The following is an 18,181-nucleotide window of genomic DNA, read 5'->3' on the forward strand; positions in this document are numbered from 1 at the left end:
ACTGGTGAAAAGTGTGCCATATTTACTTGCTTCACATTGGGGAATTTGTAGGATTTAAAAGTTCCCCAGTCTTACTTGCCTCACTTTGGGGGCTAAGGTCCCTGGCCTGGAACACTAAGCCACACTTAAGCACTCCTCCTCGGGCATACAGTCCTGTTGGCACCCGCTGGAGCTCTAGTTCCCATCCTGTCTATAATTGGACCATCCGCCAAAATTAGTCCAATTTGGGACTCTTTTCCAATAGCGGAAGTGTGCCAAAGTGAACCCTTCGTTTACACTCTGCATTTTCGGACCCTTAAACTGTTCAAAAGTGGCCAATTCTTACAGACTTCAGTTTGGGACACTTTTAACTGGTGAAAAGTGTGCCATATTTACTTGCTTCACTTTCCTACTACACACTCCCGTTGGCACCCGCTGGAGCTCTAGTTCCTTTCCAATGCTTCTCCCCACATCCAGGAGCCAGGCTCCAACTTGGTCCACTTCTGTCAGGAACTTCTTCTTATTTCTTACCTTCAAAGAGAACTGAGGAGTTCGGAGTTGGTACTTTGAACCTTTTTCGCTGCTCTGGAGTTTGTTGGGTTAAAGGGATTTGAGCCGTTAACTGTTCTCTGAACCCGTCTGAACATTTTAACCAGAGACCCTTAATTGTCCCGATCATGCTTGGCTGTGTTGCTGCTTTGGTTTCTGAGTCTCAGGTGGGGCTGAGCAGGTTTCCTGGGGGCGGAGTCTGGATCGCTGCTGCTGTCACACCTGCTTCTCATCTGCCCTCATCAGGTCACCTTTATAGGAGCTGCAGGAGCAACCAGTCTTTGCCAGATTGTCTCACTACCCTTGTTGTAATTAGGCCGACTCCAGTGATCAGGACCTAATAAATGTTATTGATCCATGTTCAGTTCAGCTCTAATGTAACTAATATCTGCTGGAACTGTGAAGGAAGGGGACTCTTCATTGATGGTGATGTGTCGCCCTCTTGTGGTGTAAAGATAAACTGCATGATGTCAGTTTAAACTCCATATTTTTACTGAGCTGCCACAGAAAGGACAGATCTGTCAGAGATGAAGGAAATGTGGAAATATATGCAGAAATATATGAAGAAAAGTGGGAATGTAAATATATATAAGTATAAAACAAGACTTTTTAATGACTTGTCACATACTTAAACCTGTTCAGAGTTTAAATTTGAGCTAAATCGTGTTAATATTTGATGAACTCAGATGTATTTCAGAAACAAACAGCAGACAAAGACACGAGGTGCCAAACATATTGAAGCGTTTCATATTGGCCCAGTTCTTTTTTTACTGCTTATTCTGCTGCAAACTGTCAGCACATCTGATTCTTCTCTTTGGGTTTTACACTAAAATGTGTTTCATCAAATCCTCTAAACTGAAAGCAACTTGTGAGAACTGAAACTCTCTCTGTCCCTCTGAGCCATCTCACCACAGCGATAAACATCCATTTCACTTTTTTTCTTTCCCACCTGTGTGCTACTGAGCTGTAAATAGGGTTTTACTGCCTGGGGATGGAGCCCAAAGCCTCCAAGCAGCTCAGAAGCAGTCTAACACCTGGAGCTAACAGCTCACACACAGTAATCCTGGGAGTTCACTGAAAGCTCAGCTTTAGAAACATTTCTTTGGATGCTGGATTTCTTAAACACTTCCCTTCAGAAACAGACTGATTAAATTCTACCTCCAAACCTTTCCCCTCACTCATGGTGGTGTCAGCAGCTGGTCCCGTTACAGTCACTTCTAGCTCTACAAAGACCAAGCCTGAACGCCGACCCGGAGGCTTTAAAAGCTCCCGTTACAAAGCAGCCCGAAGCGGTGACTTTCCCTCCTGATGGCAGCTGCAGAGAGGATTTCAGTGTTTCCAGCAGCCGGCTGGACTGCGACTCCTCTGTGGGTCGGAAACATGCAGATCGCAGCAACATGTCGACTGTGTCACACTCAGATTTATCTGCCTCTTTAGTTCACATTCTGGTCCTTGTTGGATCTTTCTTTACTCCAACATTACAGCTGCTGGGATATCCAGCAACACAGTTAAACACACATTTTATTCACAAATGACCATCAATAGAAATCAAGAAACATTCGTGTTTATTTAATTCTGCGTTACATTTGCTTTCTGTATTATTACCGTCTGCACATGCACACAAACAGACAAATTAAGCATGTAAATGCATGAAAACCCTGTGATGTCCACATCAGTTCACTTTAAATCATGTGATCACAGCAAACTCTATATTTCACACAACAGTAAATGTTTTCCAACTCTTCCCTCTGAACATGAAACAATCACAGGAGAAAATAAGATGGAAAACTGAGCCAGCTGCTCACTTTAAAGCCTTTATGTCAGATGTTGTCCATCTGCCTGCAGGACATCACCACATTCAGCTTCTACTGCAGAAAAAGCTCATTTTCACACCAGCCTTCACAAACACATGCATGGACTGAGAGAAGGAAGAAGAGTCTCTGCAACATCTGGATCCAAACAGCAGCAGCCAGGAAAACCGGCCGAGACGTTCAGGACCTTTCAGTCCAAAGCAGATGTTGTTAAAGTCTAAATGTTGTTTGTAAAGGATCATTTCAGGCCTCTTTGTGAGCGTTCAACATCAACATCAGGATGAACCCTGGCTGCTCAGCAAACTTCTGCTCATTGGAGCAGAACCAGAGAAGATCTGTCAGCAGGTTGGAAATTCATCTGGGCTGACTGCAGCTCAGTGATTCCTCTCTGATGTCACAGTTTGTCACATGTGCAGCAAACTAACTGCAGCTGACAGCAGCTGAATGGTCTCAGCTGCAGTGAGCTGCAGAGAAACACAACATACTGATATTCAGTGTGAAGCTTTGACTGAAAACACAGAAAAACAACATCCTGGAAGAATGGCAGCGTCCATCTTTAAAGGACTGGAAGAGGAAGAAGTTTCCAAGGAATCATTCAGAAGAGTTTCAACCAGAAACTGACTGAATCCATGAATCTGAAAAGGTGTTTCTGAGTGAAAGAGACAGACTGAACTATCTGTTCAACAGTGATTCTCTGACAGGAGGAAACTCTTTGTGCTCAACACAGAGACACAGGAACCAGATAAACTGAACCAGACTGTAAACCCAGGAAGCAGAGGTTCTTCTTCAGTGAATGAGGTGTTGAAGGTGTGGAGGTGGATCAGTGTGTCAGAGGAGACTCTGTAGAAGGACAGAGTGCCAGCAGGACGTCCACATACACTGCAGCTCTGTGAGAGACGGAGGAGGAGGAGGAGGAGGAGGAGGAGGAGGAGGAGGAGGAGGAGGAGGAGGAGGAGGAGGAGGAGGTAGGTATGATGTCTGTTCCTCTGTTATTGTGCCAGACAGAGTAATGTCCATCACAGCAGATCAGACTCCAGGACTGATCATTGTATCCAAACACACAGTCATTGCCTCCTCCTTTCCTGCTGATTCTTCTGTAACTCACTGATATATAAACTCTTCCGCTCCACTCGACCTCCCAGAAACAGCGACCAGTCAGAACATTTCTGCACAGCAGCTGAGGGCAGTCATCAAATCTGTCTGGATGATCAGGATATGACTGAACCTCCTTCACACATGTCACCTTCCTGTTGTTGTCAGACAGTTTCAGTCTCCTGCTCACTGTGTTTGTGTCGATGGTGAGTCGACAGGAATCTGATGGAGAGAACAAACACAATCCAGCTGCAGTTATTGATCTATCATCTGTTCACTTTGATCAGTGAGTGATGTGACAGTGAAGATGGCTGGATGTCATGAATCAGATGAAGAACACACTTACACTTCCTCAGACCTGGTGTCAGCCATCGTTCTCCAGCAGGCTCCACCCTGAAAGGAGGAAAAGAACTGCTAGATTTTTCAGGACTCCACAACTAGTATCTAGAATGAGCCAGTCACATTCCAGCTTATGCTGGGGGAGTTGTGGAGCACATCCTGCCAATCAGAGCCATATATTCTGGTTCTGTCCCAAACTAAAGACACTCTGGGGAGAGGTCTTTGATGCTCTTAAAGAGCTTTTCCAGCAGGATATACCTCGGGATCCTGCTGTGGCTCTATTAGGAGTGATGCCTAAAGGATTGAATGGGGGGGGGGGCAGAGAAACAGCTTTTAAATATATTACTTACAGCAGCACTGAAGTGTGCAACTGTTAGATGGTTGAAACCAGCCCCCCCTTCATATAACAGATGGATCCAGAAGGTTTGGGACCTCTATCAGATGGAGCACATTTGTAAGCCCCAGAACTGTCCTGGTGAAACAGAGGAAGGCTGGATGGAGCAGCATTTTACATTTTAACATTTTACGGAGGAAACAAGCCCTAAATGAAGGAAAAGGAGGAACCAGCCGAGGCTACGATAGGCTGAAGATCCTTTGTGAATACGGCCACTGACCTGTTGATAGACCGGTTCAGAGACTTGTATGAATCTCATTTTTCTCAGGGCAGCTTGGATATGAAATCCCTTCACAAGCTATTTAACATATTTAACCCCTTGAAAAACTTCCTGAAACTATGTTCAAAGCAGCAATGCATGAAATGTCTCAGAACTGTACATATTACCCGACAATAAAAGTGCAAAAATACAGAAAAAAACTCTTGGTGGCGCATAATCATCATGCTCACCGATCTCTGGATGGATTGAGCTCAGGCACACAGCGTGATGGCACCCAGGATAACCACAAGATTGCTGCTTCTCTGAGCGAGAGCAGAGCAAAACTCTACGCTTTGGATCCCAGCCGCAGCAACGCCGCAGCAACGCCGCAGCCACAGCCACAACGCAGCCGCAACCACGCCGAAGCCGCAGCCACAGCCACAACGCAGCCGCAACCACGCCGCAGCCAAAGCCAATGCCGCAGCCACGTGACGCTTCAGCTAGCATTAGCACACGGAGGCTAACCGTAACGCTTTGAAGCGGATTAAACTCACTTCGGTAGCTTTTAACCGGCCACCGCTCAGCAGCAGTAAGAGTATTTACGGCTGACTCTATCCAGAGCTCAAGCAGGAGCTTTCTGACGTTATTTTATTCAAGAGCGAACCTTTATCTCTGGTGATGTATAAACGCACAGCTCCGCAGGAAGAGGTTCTAACCCAGGACAGGAAGTAGATGGGTGGAACTGATCGGGGCTAGAAGTGATTTGATTGTTTTGACGTGTCTGATATTTACCACGTGTGCAAAGTTGTTTTGGGAAGTGATAAGAAGTCTGAGAACTAGCAGCTGTGTCGGGGAGTCTCGAGCTAAATCAGGACACTGAGAATAACAGACTCCCCAGTTAGTTTGTCCAGAAGAGGCTCAATAGATACGAACATCCGGGCTTCGTGGCTGCTGATGGGAACATGCAACATCTTCAAGGTCACCAAGAAGCGGCAGATTCTACTTAATGAGAGAAGCACCCACAGTAAGGCAGATTTTAGGGAGTTTTACCTGAGATTGTGTGGATCCTTCAGTGCGGCCCTCAGCAGCTTCACTCCTGAGGCTCTTGGATGGTTGTAGCTCAGGTCCAGCTCTCTCAGATGGGAGGGGTTGGAGGTCACAGCTTCAGCCAGAGAAGCACAGCCTTCCTCTGTGATCAGACATCCTGACAGGCTGCAGGCACACAGAACAACACTCATGGCAGATGGTACACACTATGCAGTCCATGCTCAGCATGGGTATATGTTGCCATTATAAGTGACAGTTCTGCAGATCAGCCTCTAAAGACTGAAACAATGACACTGAGGAATGGAGCGAGAGTCAAGCTGGGTGTGAATTACGGATTTTGACTCATCTACCAACTTTGGCTGGCTGTTAGATTATTACAGCATCCTAGCTGTGGTGCAAATGAAACCAAAGAAAAATCCCACGAGGGAGCTCCCTAATCCAGAAAACCCACAGAAAACCCCTTCAACTGGCTGCTCTGAATGTGTCTGTTGGCTTTCAGCTCCAACAGGTCATGAGTATGATTTGACAAAAGACAACAAAAAGATCCTCTTGACAGGTTTTCCGTTGACTTACAGCCGGTTGGAAACCTTACGAAAGACGGGAATCAATCCTGACCTGAGTGCTTCCAGTCTGCAGTTTGGATTCTTCAGTCCAGCAGACACCTGCTTCACTCCTGAATCCTGCAGGTTGTTGTTACTCAGGTCCAGTTCTGTCAGCCTGGAGGACGGGGAGCTGAGAGCTGAGGACAGAGCTGCACATCCTTCATCTGAGAGGTTACAGACGCTCAGCCTGAAGAGACAATTACAGACAAAAAGAACAGCTGCCATCAGAATTAATCACCTCTAATGCTGAATGTGGACTGAGAGACAGCTTATAGGGAACAGCAGCTTTATAAGCCTGTGATCAGCTTTTAATGCTCTTTTTATTGCTTTTTCAGTTTTTGTAATAAACTTTGTAATTGATTCCATTCAGCATCTCACACACATTTTCCATGTATATGAATCATACAAATACTTACTCCAAATAATACTCCAGGGATCATAAACTTAAATAGATTAAAATTCACAATTAAACTAAAAAAAATGTTCTGCATCAGAGAGTCTAGTTTCCTGAAGTGATGCTAAAGCAGACTTTTCTTGTTTCTTCCTTTTAATTACGCGGCCCAGTCCCTGGACATTCCAAGGAGTAAGTTTCAGTGAACTAGACATGAGAGCCACAGAGCTGGGAAATGATTAAATAACTGTGCTGACTGCGGGGGAATTAAACACAATGCAAGCAGCTGTATGAGAGAATAAACCTCGACTCCAGTCATCCAACAAAAGGAAAATGAAACAAAGAATGGAAACAGCAGCATCCCCCCTCCCCCATCCTGTCCCCGTACACAGGAGCAAACTACCCCAGAAGAAGTCACTGGGCAGACTTAACATAGTCCGAATCCTAGGTCAGCAGGTAGATCACAGGAACAACTGAGAGCCCGGAACAGTGTCCACAGCCCAGGCTGAGCAAAAAAAACGCTGAGAGACGCCCCAGAATGATTCAACTATTCTCTCAGAGTCCATGTGGGGGTCCCACAGTGTTCAGGGGGGCTCAGTGTGCATGTAGAGTCCGTCCTTTTCCATCAGAGCTGCTAACGACAGAGATGCAGAAGAAATTACCTCATTTAAGGGCATCCAAGAATGCGGCCGCAGACTCAGGGCTGTCAAAAAGGCGAATTTGCCCTTCGTGGAGACACCGGAGGCGGGCTGGGTCGGCAAATCCACGGGATTTCTTATGAGGATTTCTTATGGAGTTTCTTTATCGCTGCTCTGAGCACAGCCTCTCTTTGTGAATATCGCAGAAACCGGACCAAGACGCTTCTCGGGGGCTTGTCTGGGGCCGGAGCGGGAGCCAGGGCTCGATGGGTGCGTTCAGTCTCCAGCGGGGGATAATCTGCAGGCAGGCCGAGTAAAGCTGCCAATGTTGTCTGGAGACAGTCCGCCAGAGGGATGTTGCCCTCCGCTTTCTCTGGAAGGTTCAGCATTTTTCAGCTTTTTACGACAGTTTCCAGGTCGTCAGTTTTCAGCTGCTTCCCTGTTTTTTCCACGGCGGCTGTGCAGGTGTCATGGCCCCTGCGGCTGTCCTCTGGGGCGGAGACCCGATGCTCGACCTCTTCCATGCGCTTTTCCAGGTCCGTCCCTCGTCAGAGCCGACAGAGAGCTCTCCACCGAAGTGACAAACACTTTGATTTCCTTCAGAGCATTGGTTGGTTAGCTTAACTCTGAGAAGTTAGCATCACCTTGGTTCGCCTCACCGGGACACATGGGGCCGCTGGTCGAGCAGTTTTCTTCTTAGCGGCGGAAGCCGCCGAGGAAAAAACAGGAAACTCTTCATGGTGTTGCGCTCGAGGCATCTGTGAGGTACAGTTCGACCGATGGTACCGAGTTTACATGGAGAAAGTTCCTCATTTATCTGAAGCCTGGAGTGGAGAAAAGTCTCAAGCCCCCATCTTGGTCCGGGTCACGTGACCGCCCCCGTGCGGTGGTTTTTAATGCTCAAAGACATCATGAGTGGAACAAGGAGGCCACATGTGGCTGAGCCTTTCCACCTTGGAGCTGCAGCTGATCAGAGACAGTCTCAGAATCTGATTCAAACAGCAGATGGTTTCATGGGGAACAAACCTGAGGAGCTGATCCCATCAGATCGATGCCGACTTCAGAGCTGCCACCAGGAACAAAGTCTAACATTTCTCAGCACATCGTTCCCTCTGGGATAATGCAGTCATCTCAGTGATGTCTCTCTGATAGATCTCAGTGGGAAGTGTTGGCTGCCTCTAAACTGAGCTAAAGAGATAATCCTGATTTCTGCAGCTGTGACTGGATGGAACTTTTACTGACTTTATAAATGAAGCTTTTTCTAATATTTGGACAGATGACAGACTCACTGTTAAACTCATGAATCAGATTTAAGTGACGTGTGTAACACGGAGTTTTTGGACAGAAACGAGGCAGTTTTTCTGCACTGTGTGGACACAGAGTGGATGCAGATAGATCAACATTTCCTCCTTCAGTCTCTACTCTGACACTCTGGATGCCATATCACTCTGCAGTCAGACCTGTGACAGGTTCAGCTTCATCACTGCACTCCAGACTGTAGAGTGTCCTCTCTGTGGAAACTGCAGATGTGGAACTGATCAGATATGTTCGGCAGACTGACTTCAGTTCCAGGATCCATCAGTAAATCCTGAGCTTCTGGAACTGAATTTAAATACTTTGGTGTCCCTAAACAAGAAGAAGATGGAAAGCAGTAACAAATACAAATCACAGACTTTCTATCAGTGCTGTTAACACTTTCATCTGTTTGGAGAATTATTCTCACTCTGTGCTGAAGATTTCACCCTCTGATATCGTTTCCTTTTGGGATAAATAAAGTATTTTTCATTTCATTCACTGACACATTTTAACTTCTTCTTTTGTAACATCAACTGTGACGACATGAACTCATCCCACTCTGCTGCAGCTTGAACACAGCCTCACCTGAGAGTTTCCAGTTCACAGTTTGGACTCTGCAGCCCAGACAGCAGCTTCACTCCTGAATCCTGCAGGTTGTTGTTACTCAGGCCCAGTTCTGTCAGCCTGTAGGACAGGGAGCTGAGAGCTGAGGACAGAGCTGCAAATCCTTCATCTGAGAGGTTTGAGACGCTCAGCCTGAGGAGAAGATGTTAAATAGTCCTAAATTTAGTCCTATTTAATGAAAACAGTCAAATAAGGGACAATAATGACATGAAGCTGCTCTGCAGCCACAACATCTCTGTAACTTCTAGTTAGGAGTCTCTGAATCTGGTGATATACACTCTGCTTTCATTCTTGGTATTTTATATGGATGTTTTAATGGACTTTAATTACTAATCCACAGCAGAGATGATGAAAAGGTCTCCCATCGGCCACAAATATCTCACTGTACACAGAAACACTATCTGTGATTCATAAAGGCTGATCCACAAATATAGAGATTAATCTGTAGTTTCATGCTTTAAAATGGAAGAAAAACACATGCAGAGAGTAAATTAAAATGTCACATGACTGATCACATGACCGATCAGCTGCTGGATGCAGCAGAGGAGCAGGAGCTGTTCAGCCTCTCATCTTTGCCTCCAAAGTGATTGTGTCTGTTCTGATAACTGCAGTAAAACAGACGACACATGAACAGCCCGACTCACAGTTCAGTTTGGATCCTCCCAACAGTCAAAGCTGAAATCAGCTGGAATGTTCAACTTTCTCATGTTTATCCTGTTATCTGATGAAAACAAGGGCTTTTCTCCAGATTTCACAAGTTAAACAACATGTGTTTGAGGATGGAAATGACACGCTTTAAGAACACTACAACAAATATTCTGAATCATTTCCTGTAACTCTACCAGACTATAAATAAATGTTCCAGCCACAGTTCATGTGTGTGCTGTGCACACTCGATCAGAGGAAAGTGACACAGATCTGGGGGCATTTTACTTTGTGGCTTTTAAAACAGATCTGAAGATGTTTTCAGGTTCTTGCATCACAGAGACTGTATGAAGCTGAAACAGCAGAGAAACCTGACCTGAGAGCTTCCAGGTTACAGTGTGGACTCTGCAGTCCATCAGACAGCTGCTTCACTCCGGAGCCGTAGATGCTCAGGTCCAGTTCTGTCAGGCTGGAGGACGGGGAGCTGAGAGCTGAGGACAGAGCTGCACATCCTTTATCTGAGAGGATACAGCTGCTCAGTCTGAGGAGGGAATAATGAGATAAATCTGTGACTTTCTCTCCTATAAAACCAGCAGCAGTATATTCATACACATCCCTCTATCTCTGCACTTACACAGCTTTGTTGGAGGCTTTGACCACTGGCAGCAGCCTCAGAAGAGCCTCCTCTGAAGCAGAGTATTTATTCAGGTCAAACACATCCAGATGTTCTCCTGATGACAGTAAGATGAAGCCCAGAGCTGACCACTGAGCAGGAGACAGTTTATCTGTGGAGAGACTTCCTGAACTCAGGGCCTGTTGGATCTCCTCTACCAGAGAACGATCATTCAGTTCATTCAGACAGTGGAACAGATTGATGCTTCTCTCTGCAGACACATGCTCACTGATCATCTTCTTGATGTAATCGACTGTCTCCTGATTGGTCTGTGAGCTACTTCATGCCTGTGAGCTACTTTCTGTGAGCAGGCCTCGTAGGAGCCTCTGATTGGTCTGCAGGGAAAGACCCAGGAGGAAGCGGAGGAACAGGTCCAGGTGTCCATTTGGACTCTGTAAGGCCTTGTTCACAGAACTCTGGTAGAAGAGAGTCTCTTTCAGTGTTTTAGACCTCTGAGACGTCGATTGTTCTCCCATCAGGTTGACTCCAGAGCTGATGAAGGTCAGATGGACATGAAGAGCAGCCAGAAACTCCTGAACACTCAGATGGATGAAGCAGAACACCTTCTCCTGGTACAGCCCTCTCTCTTCTTTAAAGATCTGTGTGAACACTCCTGAGTACACTGAGGCTGCTGAGATATCGATGCCACACTCTGTCAGGTCTGATTCATAGAAGATCAGGTTTCCTTTCTGCAGCTGCTCAAAAGCCAGTTTTCCCAGAGACTCAATCATCTTCCTGCTCTCTGGACTCCAGTGTGGATCTGTCTCAGCTCCTCCATCATACTTGACCTTCTTCACTTTGGCCTGAACCACCAGGAAGTGGATGTACATCTCAGTCAGGGTCTTGGGCAGCTCTCCTCCCTCTCTGGTTTCCAACACATCCTCCAGAACTGTAGCAGTGATCCAGCAGAAGACTGGGATGTGGCACATGATGTGGAGGCTTCGGGATGTCTGGATGTGGGAGATGATGCTGCTGGCCTGCTTCTTATCTCTGAATCTCTTCCTGAAGTACTCCTCCTTCTGTGGGTCAGTGAACCCTCTGACCTCTGTCACCATGCCAACACAGCCAGGAGGGATCTGATTGGCTGCTGCAGGCCGTGTGGTTATCCAGAGGCGAGCAGAGGGAAGCAGGTTCCCCCTGATGAGGTTTGTCAGCAGCACATCCACTGAGGTGGACTCTGTAGCATCAGTCAGGGGCTCCTTGCTGTGGAAGTCCAGAGGAAGTCGACACTCATCCAGACCGTCAAAGATGAACACAACCTGGAACTGTTCAAAAATACTGGTTCCTGCTGCTTTGGCTTCATTAAAGAATTTATGAACAAGTTCCACCAAGCTGAACTTTTTCTCTTTCAGCACATTCAGCTCTCTGAAAGTGAATGGAAACAGGAGCTGGATGTCCTGGTTGGCTTTGCCTTCAGCCCAGTCCAGAGTGAACTTCTGTGTTAAGACTGTTTTCCCAATGCCAGCCACTCCCTTTGTCATCACTGCTCTGATTGGTTCATCTCTTCCAGGTGGGAGTTTAAAGATGTCTTCTTGTCTGATGGATGTTTCTGCTCTGCCTGCTTTCCAGGATGCTGCTTCAATCTGTCTGACCTCATGTTCATCATTGACCTCTCCAGTTCCCCCCTCTGTGATGTAGAGCTCTGTGTAGATCTGATTCAGAAGGGTTGGGTTTCCTGCTTTAGGAATCCCCTCAAACACACACTGGAACTTCTTCTTCAGAGCAGATTTAAGTTTAGGCTGACACCTGTGAAGAGCCTCTGAAAGACAGAATAAGAGATACAATTATTTTTGTGTCATTAAGCAGTTTATAGTATCAATAAAAAGTAACCAAACTCCATGAAAGGAGTTAAATTGTGTGTTTTGTGATTGTAATGTGCTTTTTTCAAATGTTTGTCTTTTTTATTACTGCAAATGAAGCTGCCGTTTCATCATTTCAGATCAATCTCACAACGTATTATCAGTTTGGGGAAAGAAAGAATGTAGTTATTTTATACATACATATATATATATATATATATATATATATATATATATATATACTGATAACATTCTGTTTAAGTTTACATGTGTAGGACATTACAGACTCCGACCTCGAGTTGGTACGTATTTGAAACTCACAGTAACCAACGTTATTTTATCATATGAATAATCTGTTTCCTCATGTTTTCTTTATACCTTATTTCATGTCTGTGTTATATCATCATACCATGTGCTGGTTTCAGAACTGTTTGAATGTGTGTTGGGATAAAATAATGGAGAAATTAGTTTTTATCTTATTAAACTTTTAACTTTAGATTAAAAGCCCCATTCACTATGCCTAGAATCTTAAGCATAAAGTTTGCGGACATATCATCGGCTGAGAGTTACGAGCAAAACTCCGCCTTCGCTCATGAAAACTCGGGAACAACGCCAGAAGTGGGCTTATGCTTACATTTACCTTTACCTTACCATACCTTGAAATTCGACATGACAGGCTGAATGAAAGATCAGAAGAAAAGGGTCGAAGCTTTGTTTTTCGTCTTGTTCTGACGCCGTCTTTTGTTTCTCGTGTTCTATGTTTTTCGCTTCGTATCTGTCCAGGCGCTGCAATTGGCCCATCGCTAAGCCCCTCCCACAATCAGCTTCTGTCCAATCCTACGTTAGCAACCGTAACTATGCACAAGAGGCCAGTCAAGCTTTCGGCAGAAAGCGACATGCAGAAGCGGTGTGCATACGGGATTTGCAAGTCCGACAGTGTTGCTAACGTTAGCTAACCATAGCTTTTTGTGATAACGTTAACAAAGACGTCTCTGTTAAACCTTGAGCCACTGTGTGATATTTAAGCAAAATAAAAACTAACCGATAGAGACAAGTTCTGACATACTGATATATTTTAGCATTTTGTGAAGGGACGCCCTACAACTGACTTCCCAAATCTTGTGGCTTTTTTTCTTTTTTAAATTGGCAAACAGAACGATAGTAAAAGCTAATATAACATTTAATTTAAATTTGAAGAATATATGTTTTTTATTCAAAGTGTCAACATGTGGTGCTTGGCGCTTACAGTGAGAGCGGAGTACGTCTCTCTCCATTTTGAGTTCCTTTTCGTTTAAACTTCGCCAACATTTAATCTAGAGAACGCATATTGGAAACCTTTTTGCTTTCCTTACTTTCCTTTTTGGGAAAACTTGACTGGCGTAGCAAAAGTAACCAAGGGGGCGGGGCTTAGCGAAGGGTCAATCGCTATCACCAAATAGACAAAACAAACTTTTTGTAGACCACGCAACTTTTCTCCCAAATTAATCCTTCTTCCAAAGTCCTTCTGATCGACATCTTGTCCGACACCACTGCGCATAATTCCTGGCATCTTTGGCCGAGAGACACGAGAGACGCGAGACATCACCTTGACGCACTAAGAGCCCGGCAGCTGAGCCAAAGAACCAACACCATCGCCCTAAGGACCGAGAGTAACCGCTTGGGGCATCGCTCTTCAAAACGGATGGTGAAAGAAAAAGGAAAAGCTGTTCGACGAGCGCGTCCGAGAAGCTCCGCAACTCAAAGTAAGATCCAATCTCTGCCGGCCTCGGAAGTGATGTGCCTTTGCTTGGTGTTCAGATAGATGTCGAATTAAAATAACCATTCATTTATCCACCGTAATTAACTCCTATCCGTACTTAGCCATAGACCGTGAGAAGAATTAGAGTTCCCCCATATTTCTCTATTCTCTTGCCTTTACATCAAGTCATCTCCTATAACCATGTATGTAATCTACCGTTAAGTTGTTATTACACCATGTTCTGAGTGCAATTTTAAGGTTCATGTTTCTGTTAATGTTCAATAAATAACCCATATTAGTAACTAGTAGTGGTTGACTGCTTCTCGAGGTAATTTCGGTTAATTCAAGCGAGAACTCCTGAAGCAACACTTTGATAAAGATAAAGAATCCTAATTCTGTTTCCTCCCGACTGACCGGGAGCTGGTACTCCAACGAAGGTCATGAATATTAAATTAATTCAATGGTGAGAACGCTACAGAGGTTAAAGAGGGAATCCAAAAAAGTGCACGTCAAGGCAAAAATGGACCAGCTGGTTGTGTGGCTGAACCATTCGCGATGATCCGTCCTGCACCCACAGAATCACTGTCAGTGCAGGGGTGCATTGCAACGGAAACGGGAACAGGACAGATTAACCCTCCTTATTGACCACATATAGCCTACAACACATAACAACCAACAGCTTCCTGCCTGCCAACAACATCATTTTGCTCTTTACTTTGCGAACAGTGTGCTGAACTAAGGCTAAGCACATGTCACACGTGGTGTTAAAGGGCCCTAAAGGATGACAGCTCTTTGAGAGAAGTTTCAATAATTAATAATCTTGTCAATACAACTGAAAATAAAACTATAAGCCCTTATTACAGAAATTTGTGGCCTTACCTTTTTGTGCCGATGAGCCAGACAACAAACACAGCTGAGAGGAAAGTGTACTATCTAATTTTTGGAGATGTTCCATCATCTTCCTGCAGGCTTCCTCGCCTTTTCTTCTTACATCATCAATGAGTCTTCGTGCCTTATCTGCTCTGCTCGGGTTCTCCTCGATTATTGCTTCTTTCTCCAAATCATTGAAGACACCATCTGCTAAGAGGGCATCGAGCAGCTGCTTGAGGATTTCTGCTGGCAGCCTATCCACAAACTCCAGACGTATTCTGTTGAGTTCGCTCTCTGCAAGATGTCACAGACATAAACACGAATCTCACTTCTCAGTAAATGTTGTTGAAATGTAGAAATAATGCGTCTGAATCATGACTGCTTCAGGGGTTCATGTACATTTTGAAAGCTGACGGTCAGTGATGGATGATGTCATCAGCTAGCTTTCATTGTGCTTCTGTGTGCAATGAGAACAGATTTTTTGACAGAAAACATTTTCAATGTAATGAAATGTATGTTCTTTACAGATCGAGGTCCAGAATTTTGCATCAGAACTAATGGATGGTTCTTGTTGACATTCTTTTGAAAGTGTCTACTTTGAGTTTTCTGTCATTTGCTCATTTTGAAGAGACGGTTTTGTTGATAAGGGGATATCATACAGCTGTATACCTGTATATCTGTGTGGAAGATTTCCCACAAAGTGTTTCTTCCTGACACCACACACCCAAACCAAGTGGGACCAGAGTGTTAATGTAAACATGTTCATGATATAAAAGGTTGAACGTCAAGGTATTCCAAAAATTGGGGTAAATGTGGTTCTTGTGATTTTATGAACCTTCCAGGCTGTCAGAGTCATTGCTGTTGTCCGTGTTTCAGAACAAAGATTTCTTGATCAGAAATGGTTTGTTCTATGTTCAACCAGATGGTTTTGATGGATGGATCCGTTTGAAGATAAATTAAAGCTAAAAGGCAGTGATGGAGATCTGAAGCATTTTCAAAATAAACACAATTAGAAATAAAACTTTTTCAGATTTTTGTTTCCAAAACCCAACTAAAATCTTGTATAAGTTGTGCAGAGTTCATATCTATGTGCCATTAATATCCTGACAGCTGCACACAAAGCTCTGAACCTAATGAGTTCTGACATATCCTCTCTGATATAAAGGCTGATGTGTTCAATCAGACATCAGCAGGATAGAACAGGCTCCTTTACTTGTTTCTTGTTATTCTGGACCAGACATCGCCCAAAAACTCATCTACAATCTGTTCAATGATGGCATCACACCGATGGCAGCCTGCAGAGATCTTTAAATTAAAGGAATCTAAATGACGTAAGACTGTTGTGAGGTGCTTATCACCATGGTAACTGCCGTTTTTCCTTTAATGTCAGAGCTGTGACTGACAGGTGACCCGTGGGGTGTTGAACCCTGCACCTCTTCCCCACTGCTGCAGTTGTATTAAGGGTTTATAACGTAGTTAAAGTCGAACAGTCACTGCTAACTGAAGGACCCACGCAGAAACAGCCAGAGCTGGGATTGGTCAGTTTGAGCATCATGTGTGTCTGCCTCACTGATGTTTCCATGCAGAAACTGTTAGACTCCTACCTGCTGAAGGTGGTGGAGCTGCCTGGGGTGGAGGGTCGTCCACGTGCTCCACAGGTGTCTCCATCTTTGCTCTAAAAAATAAAAAGAAGTTGGAAAGTTCTCTGTAATGCAGCAAAAACTAATAAAACTGATGCAAAAGTAAATCACAAAGTACGTAACAAGAGTTCAAACATCACCGTGAATCTAATCTGAGTAAATTTCAGCTTCAGTTTACTTCAGAGGCTGTCTTTCAACAGCTGAATGTACCAGTATGTATGCAGTACAGACTCTAGTTTTGGCACGACCGGTGGTTCATATTCAGGTTGAAGTCTGGATGTGATTGCTGCTGCTGGTTCAGATACTTTGGGCTCCTATTTAGCACAAGCTAGTGGTTTTAGTGTCCTCACACTGATCCATGCTGCTGGATTCACATCAGCTCACACACTTTCTGCCTTCAGCTGCAGTCAGAAACAGTCAAAGAGTAAAAAATCTCTTCAATAATTTGTCCAAGTAAATCACAACTTTTATGTTCTTTACAGATCGAGGTCCAGAATTTGGCATCAGAACTAATGGATGGTTCTTGTTGACATTCTTTTGAAAGTGTCTACTTTGAGCTTTCTGTCATTTGCTCATTTTGAAGAGACGGTTTTGTTGATAAGGGGATATCATACAGCTGTATACCTGTATATCTGTGTGGAAGATTTCCCACAAAGTGTTTCTTCCTGACACCACACACCCAAACCAAGTGGGCCAATGGGACCAGAGTGTTAATGTAAACATGTTCATGATATAAAAGGTTGAACGTCAAGGTATTCCAAAAATTGGGGTAAATTTGGTTAGAAATGCATCCTGCAGGAACACTGCAGACTGTCAGGAACCACCAGGGGGCGCTCACTGCTCTCTGTTAAATATTATTCACCCACTGATGAGCCCACACAGAGGCTCCAGACACATCTGAGTTCTGATCCTCCATAAAACAGGTGGAGGATCAGAGTCCAACAGGATCAGAGTCCAGGATTAATCTGGATCTCATATCAGGACTCAGAGTTTTATTGTGTTCAGAGAGCAGAGATGAACAGAGTGTGAGTGAACAGCACATTCCAGTCAGAGCTGGTCTGTTGGAGGAGAAAACAGCAGCAGGCTGAGTGGGAAACATTTCATGTTGGTAACAAGCTGCAGCTCCTCATCAACACACTGATTGTTGCCGTTTACTCTCACCTCACATGACTTGTGTCTCATCAGCTGAGGAAATCTCTCTCTGCTCGGAGACTTTGTTAAATGAATCAAAGTGTCACTTACTCTGCTTCTTCCACGAACTTCTTCCCTCTGCAGCTCTCTGCTGTCCGGACCGGGTCTGTGTGGAAGAAGAGGAAATCCTCGGCTTCTTCTCTGACATCAGTCCTCTGTGTCTGCAGGCTGCCGTCACTCTGAAGCTCTGAAAGCATAAAAGAGTCTTAAAGCGATCAGAGGTCAGCTGCTGCAGCTTTATATGACTTTAATTCATCAATAATTAACCTGCAGAGCAAACAGTTTAAACAGAGCTGAAGCCTTCAGTCCAATCACTGATCAGCACCAATCAAACTTGTGCATAAACACGCTCACCGGCCGCTTCATTGGGCTTAATATTACTGAGTTGGACCATTTCTTTGCCTTCAGAACTGCTTTAATTCTTCGTGGCGTAGATTCAACACAGTGTTGGAAACACTCCTGAGGTTTTGGTCGTAGGCAGAGTTTCAGATTCTTGCCAGAGAGGGCAAAGAAACATCCGTCTAACAGCCATACTGGAGCTCTGAGCCAACCGCACTGTGTGAAGCATATATAGCAGAGCTTTAGAACTCGCTTAGGGCGCAACATCATGGGGCAAATATTCTTTTTGTGCCCCTCACAAGCGCACGCTCATGCACGCTCATGC

General features: G+C 44.7%; 1 protein-coding gene across 1 annotated transcript; it reads right to left on the reverse strand.

Annotated features, from left to right (window-relative positions):
- Positions 1-1,994: 1,994 nt before the first annotated feature.
- LOC140291054 (uncharacterized) lies at positions 1,995-16,533 on the reverse strand. The gene is made up of 11 exons (XM_072379389.1): positions 16,467-16,533; positions 16,291-16,361; positions 14,696-14,980; positions 11,539-12,038; positions 10,241-10,539; positions 9,983-10,147; positions 8,923-9,093; positions 6,026-6,199; positions 5,414-5,575; positions 3,778-3,824; positions 1,995-3,653 (listed from the first exon to the last, which is right to left on the reverse strand). The coding sequence occupies exons 2-11, from the start codon at positions 16,352-16,354 to the stop codon at positions 3,160-3,162; spliced, it is 2,361 nt and encodes a 786-aa protein (XP_072235490.1). The 5' UTR covers positions 16,355-16,361; positions 16,467-16,533; the 3' UTR covers positions 1,995-3,159.
- Between the last annotated feature and the right edge of the window lie 1,648 nt (positions 16,534-18,181).

Source organism: Leuresthes tenuis, unplaced genomic scaffold (assembly GCF_036924035.1).
Source record: "Leuresthes tenuis unplaced genomic scaffold, fLeuTen1.0.hap1 SCAF_1, whole genome shotgun sequence".
Lineage (NCBI taxonomy): Eukaryota > Metazoa > Chordata > Actinopteri > Atheriniformes > Atherinopsidae > Leuresthes > Leuresthes tenuis.

Bases quoted from the DNA above. Each gene is read 5' to 3' on its own strand.
- LOC140291054 (XM_072379389.1), bottom strand. From the start codon at position 16,354: ATGGAGACACCTGTGGAGCACGTGGACGACCCTCCACCCCAGGCAGCT. The intron at 6,200-8,922 runs GTGAGGCTGTGT...TTGTCTCTTCAG, and splicing joins TGTGAACTGGAAACTCTCAG to GCTGAGCGTCTGTAACCTCT. The intron at 3,654-3,777 runs GTAAGTGTGTTC...TCTCTCCATCAG, and splicing joins GACACCAGGTCTGAGGAAGT to ATTCCTGTCGACTCACCATC.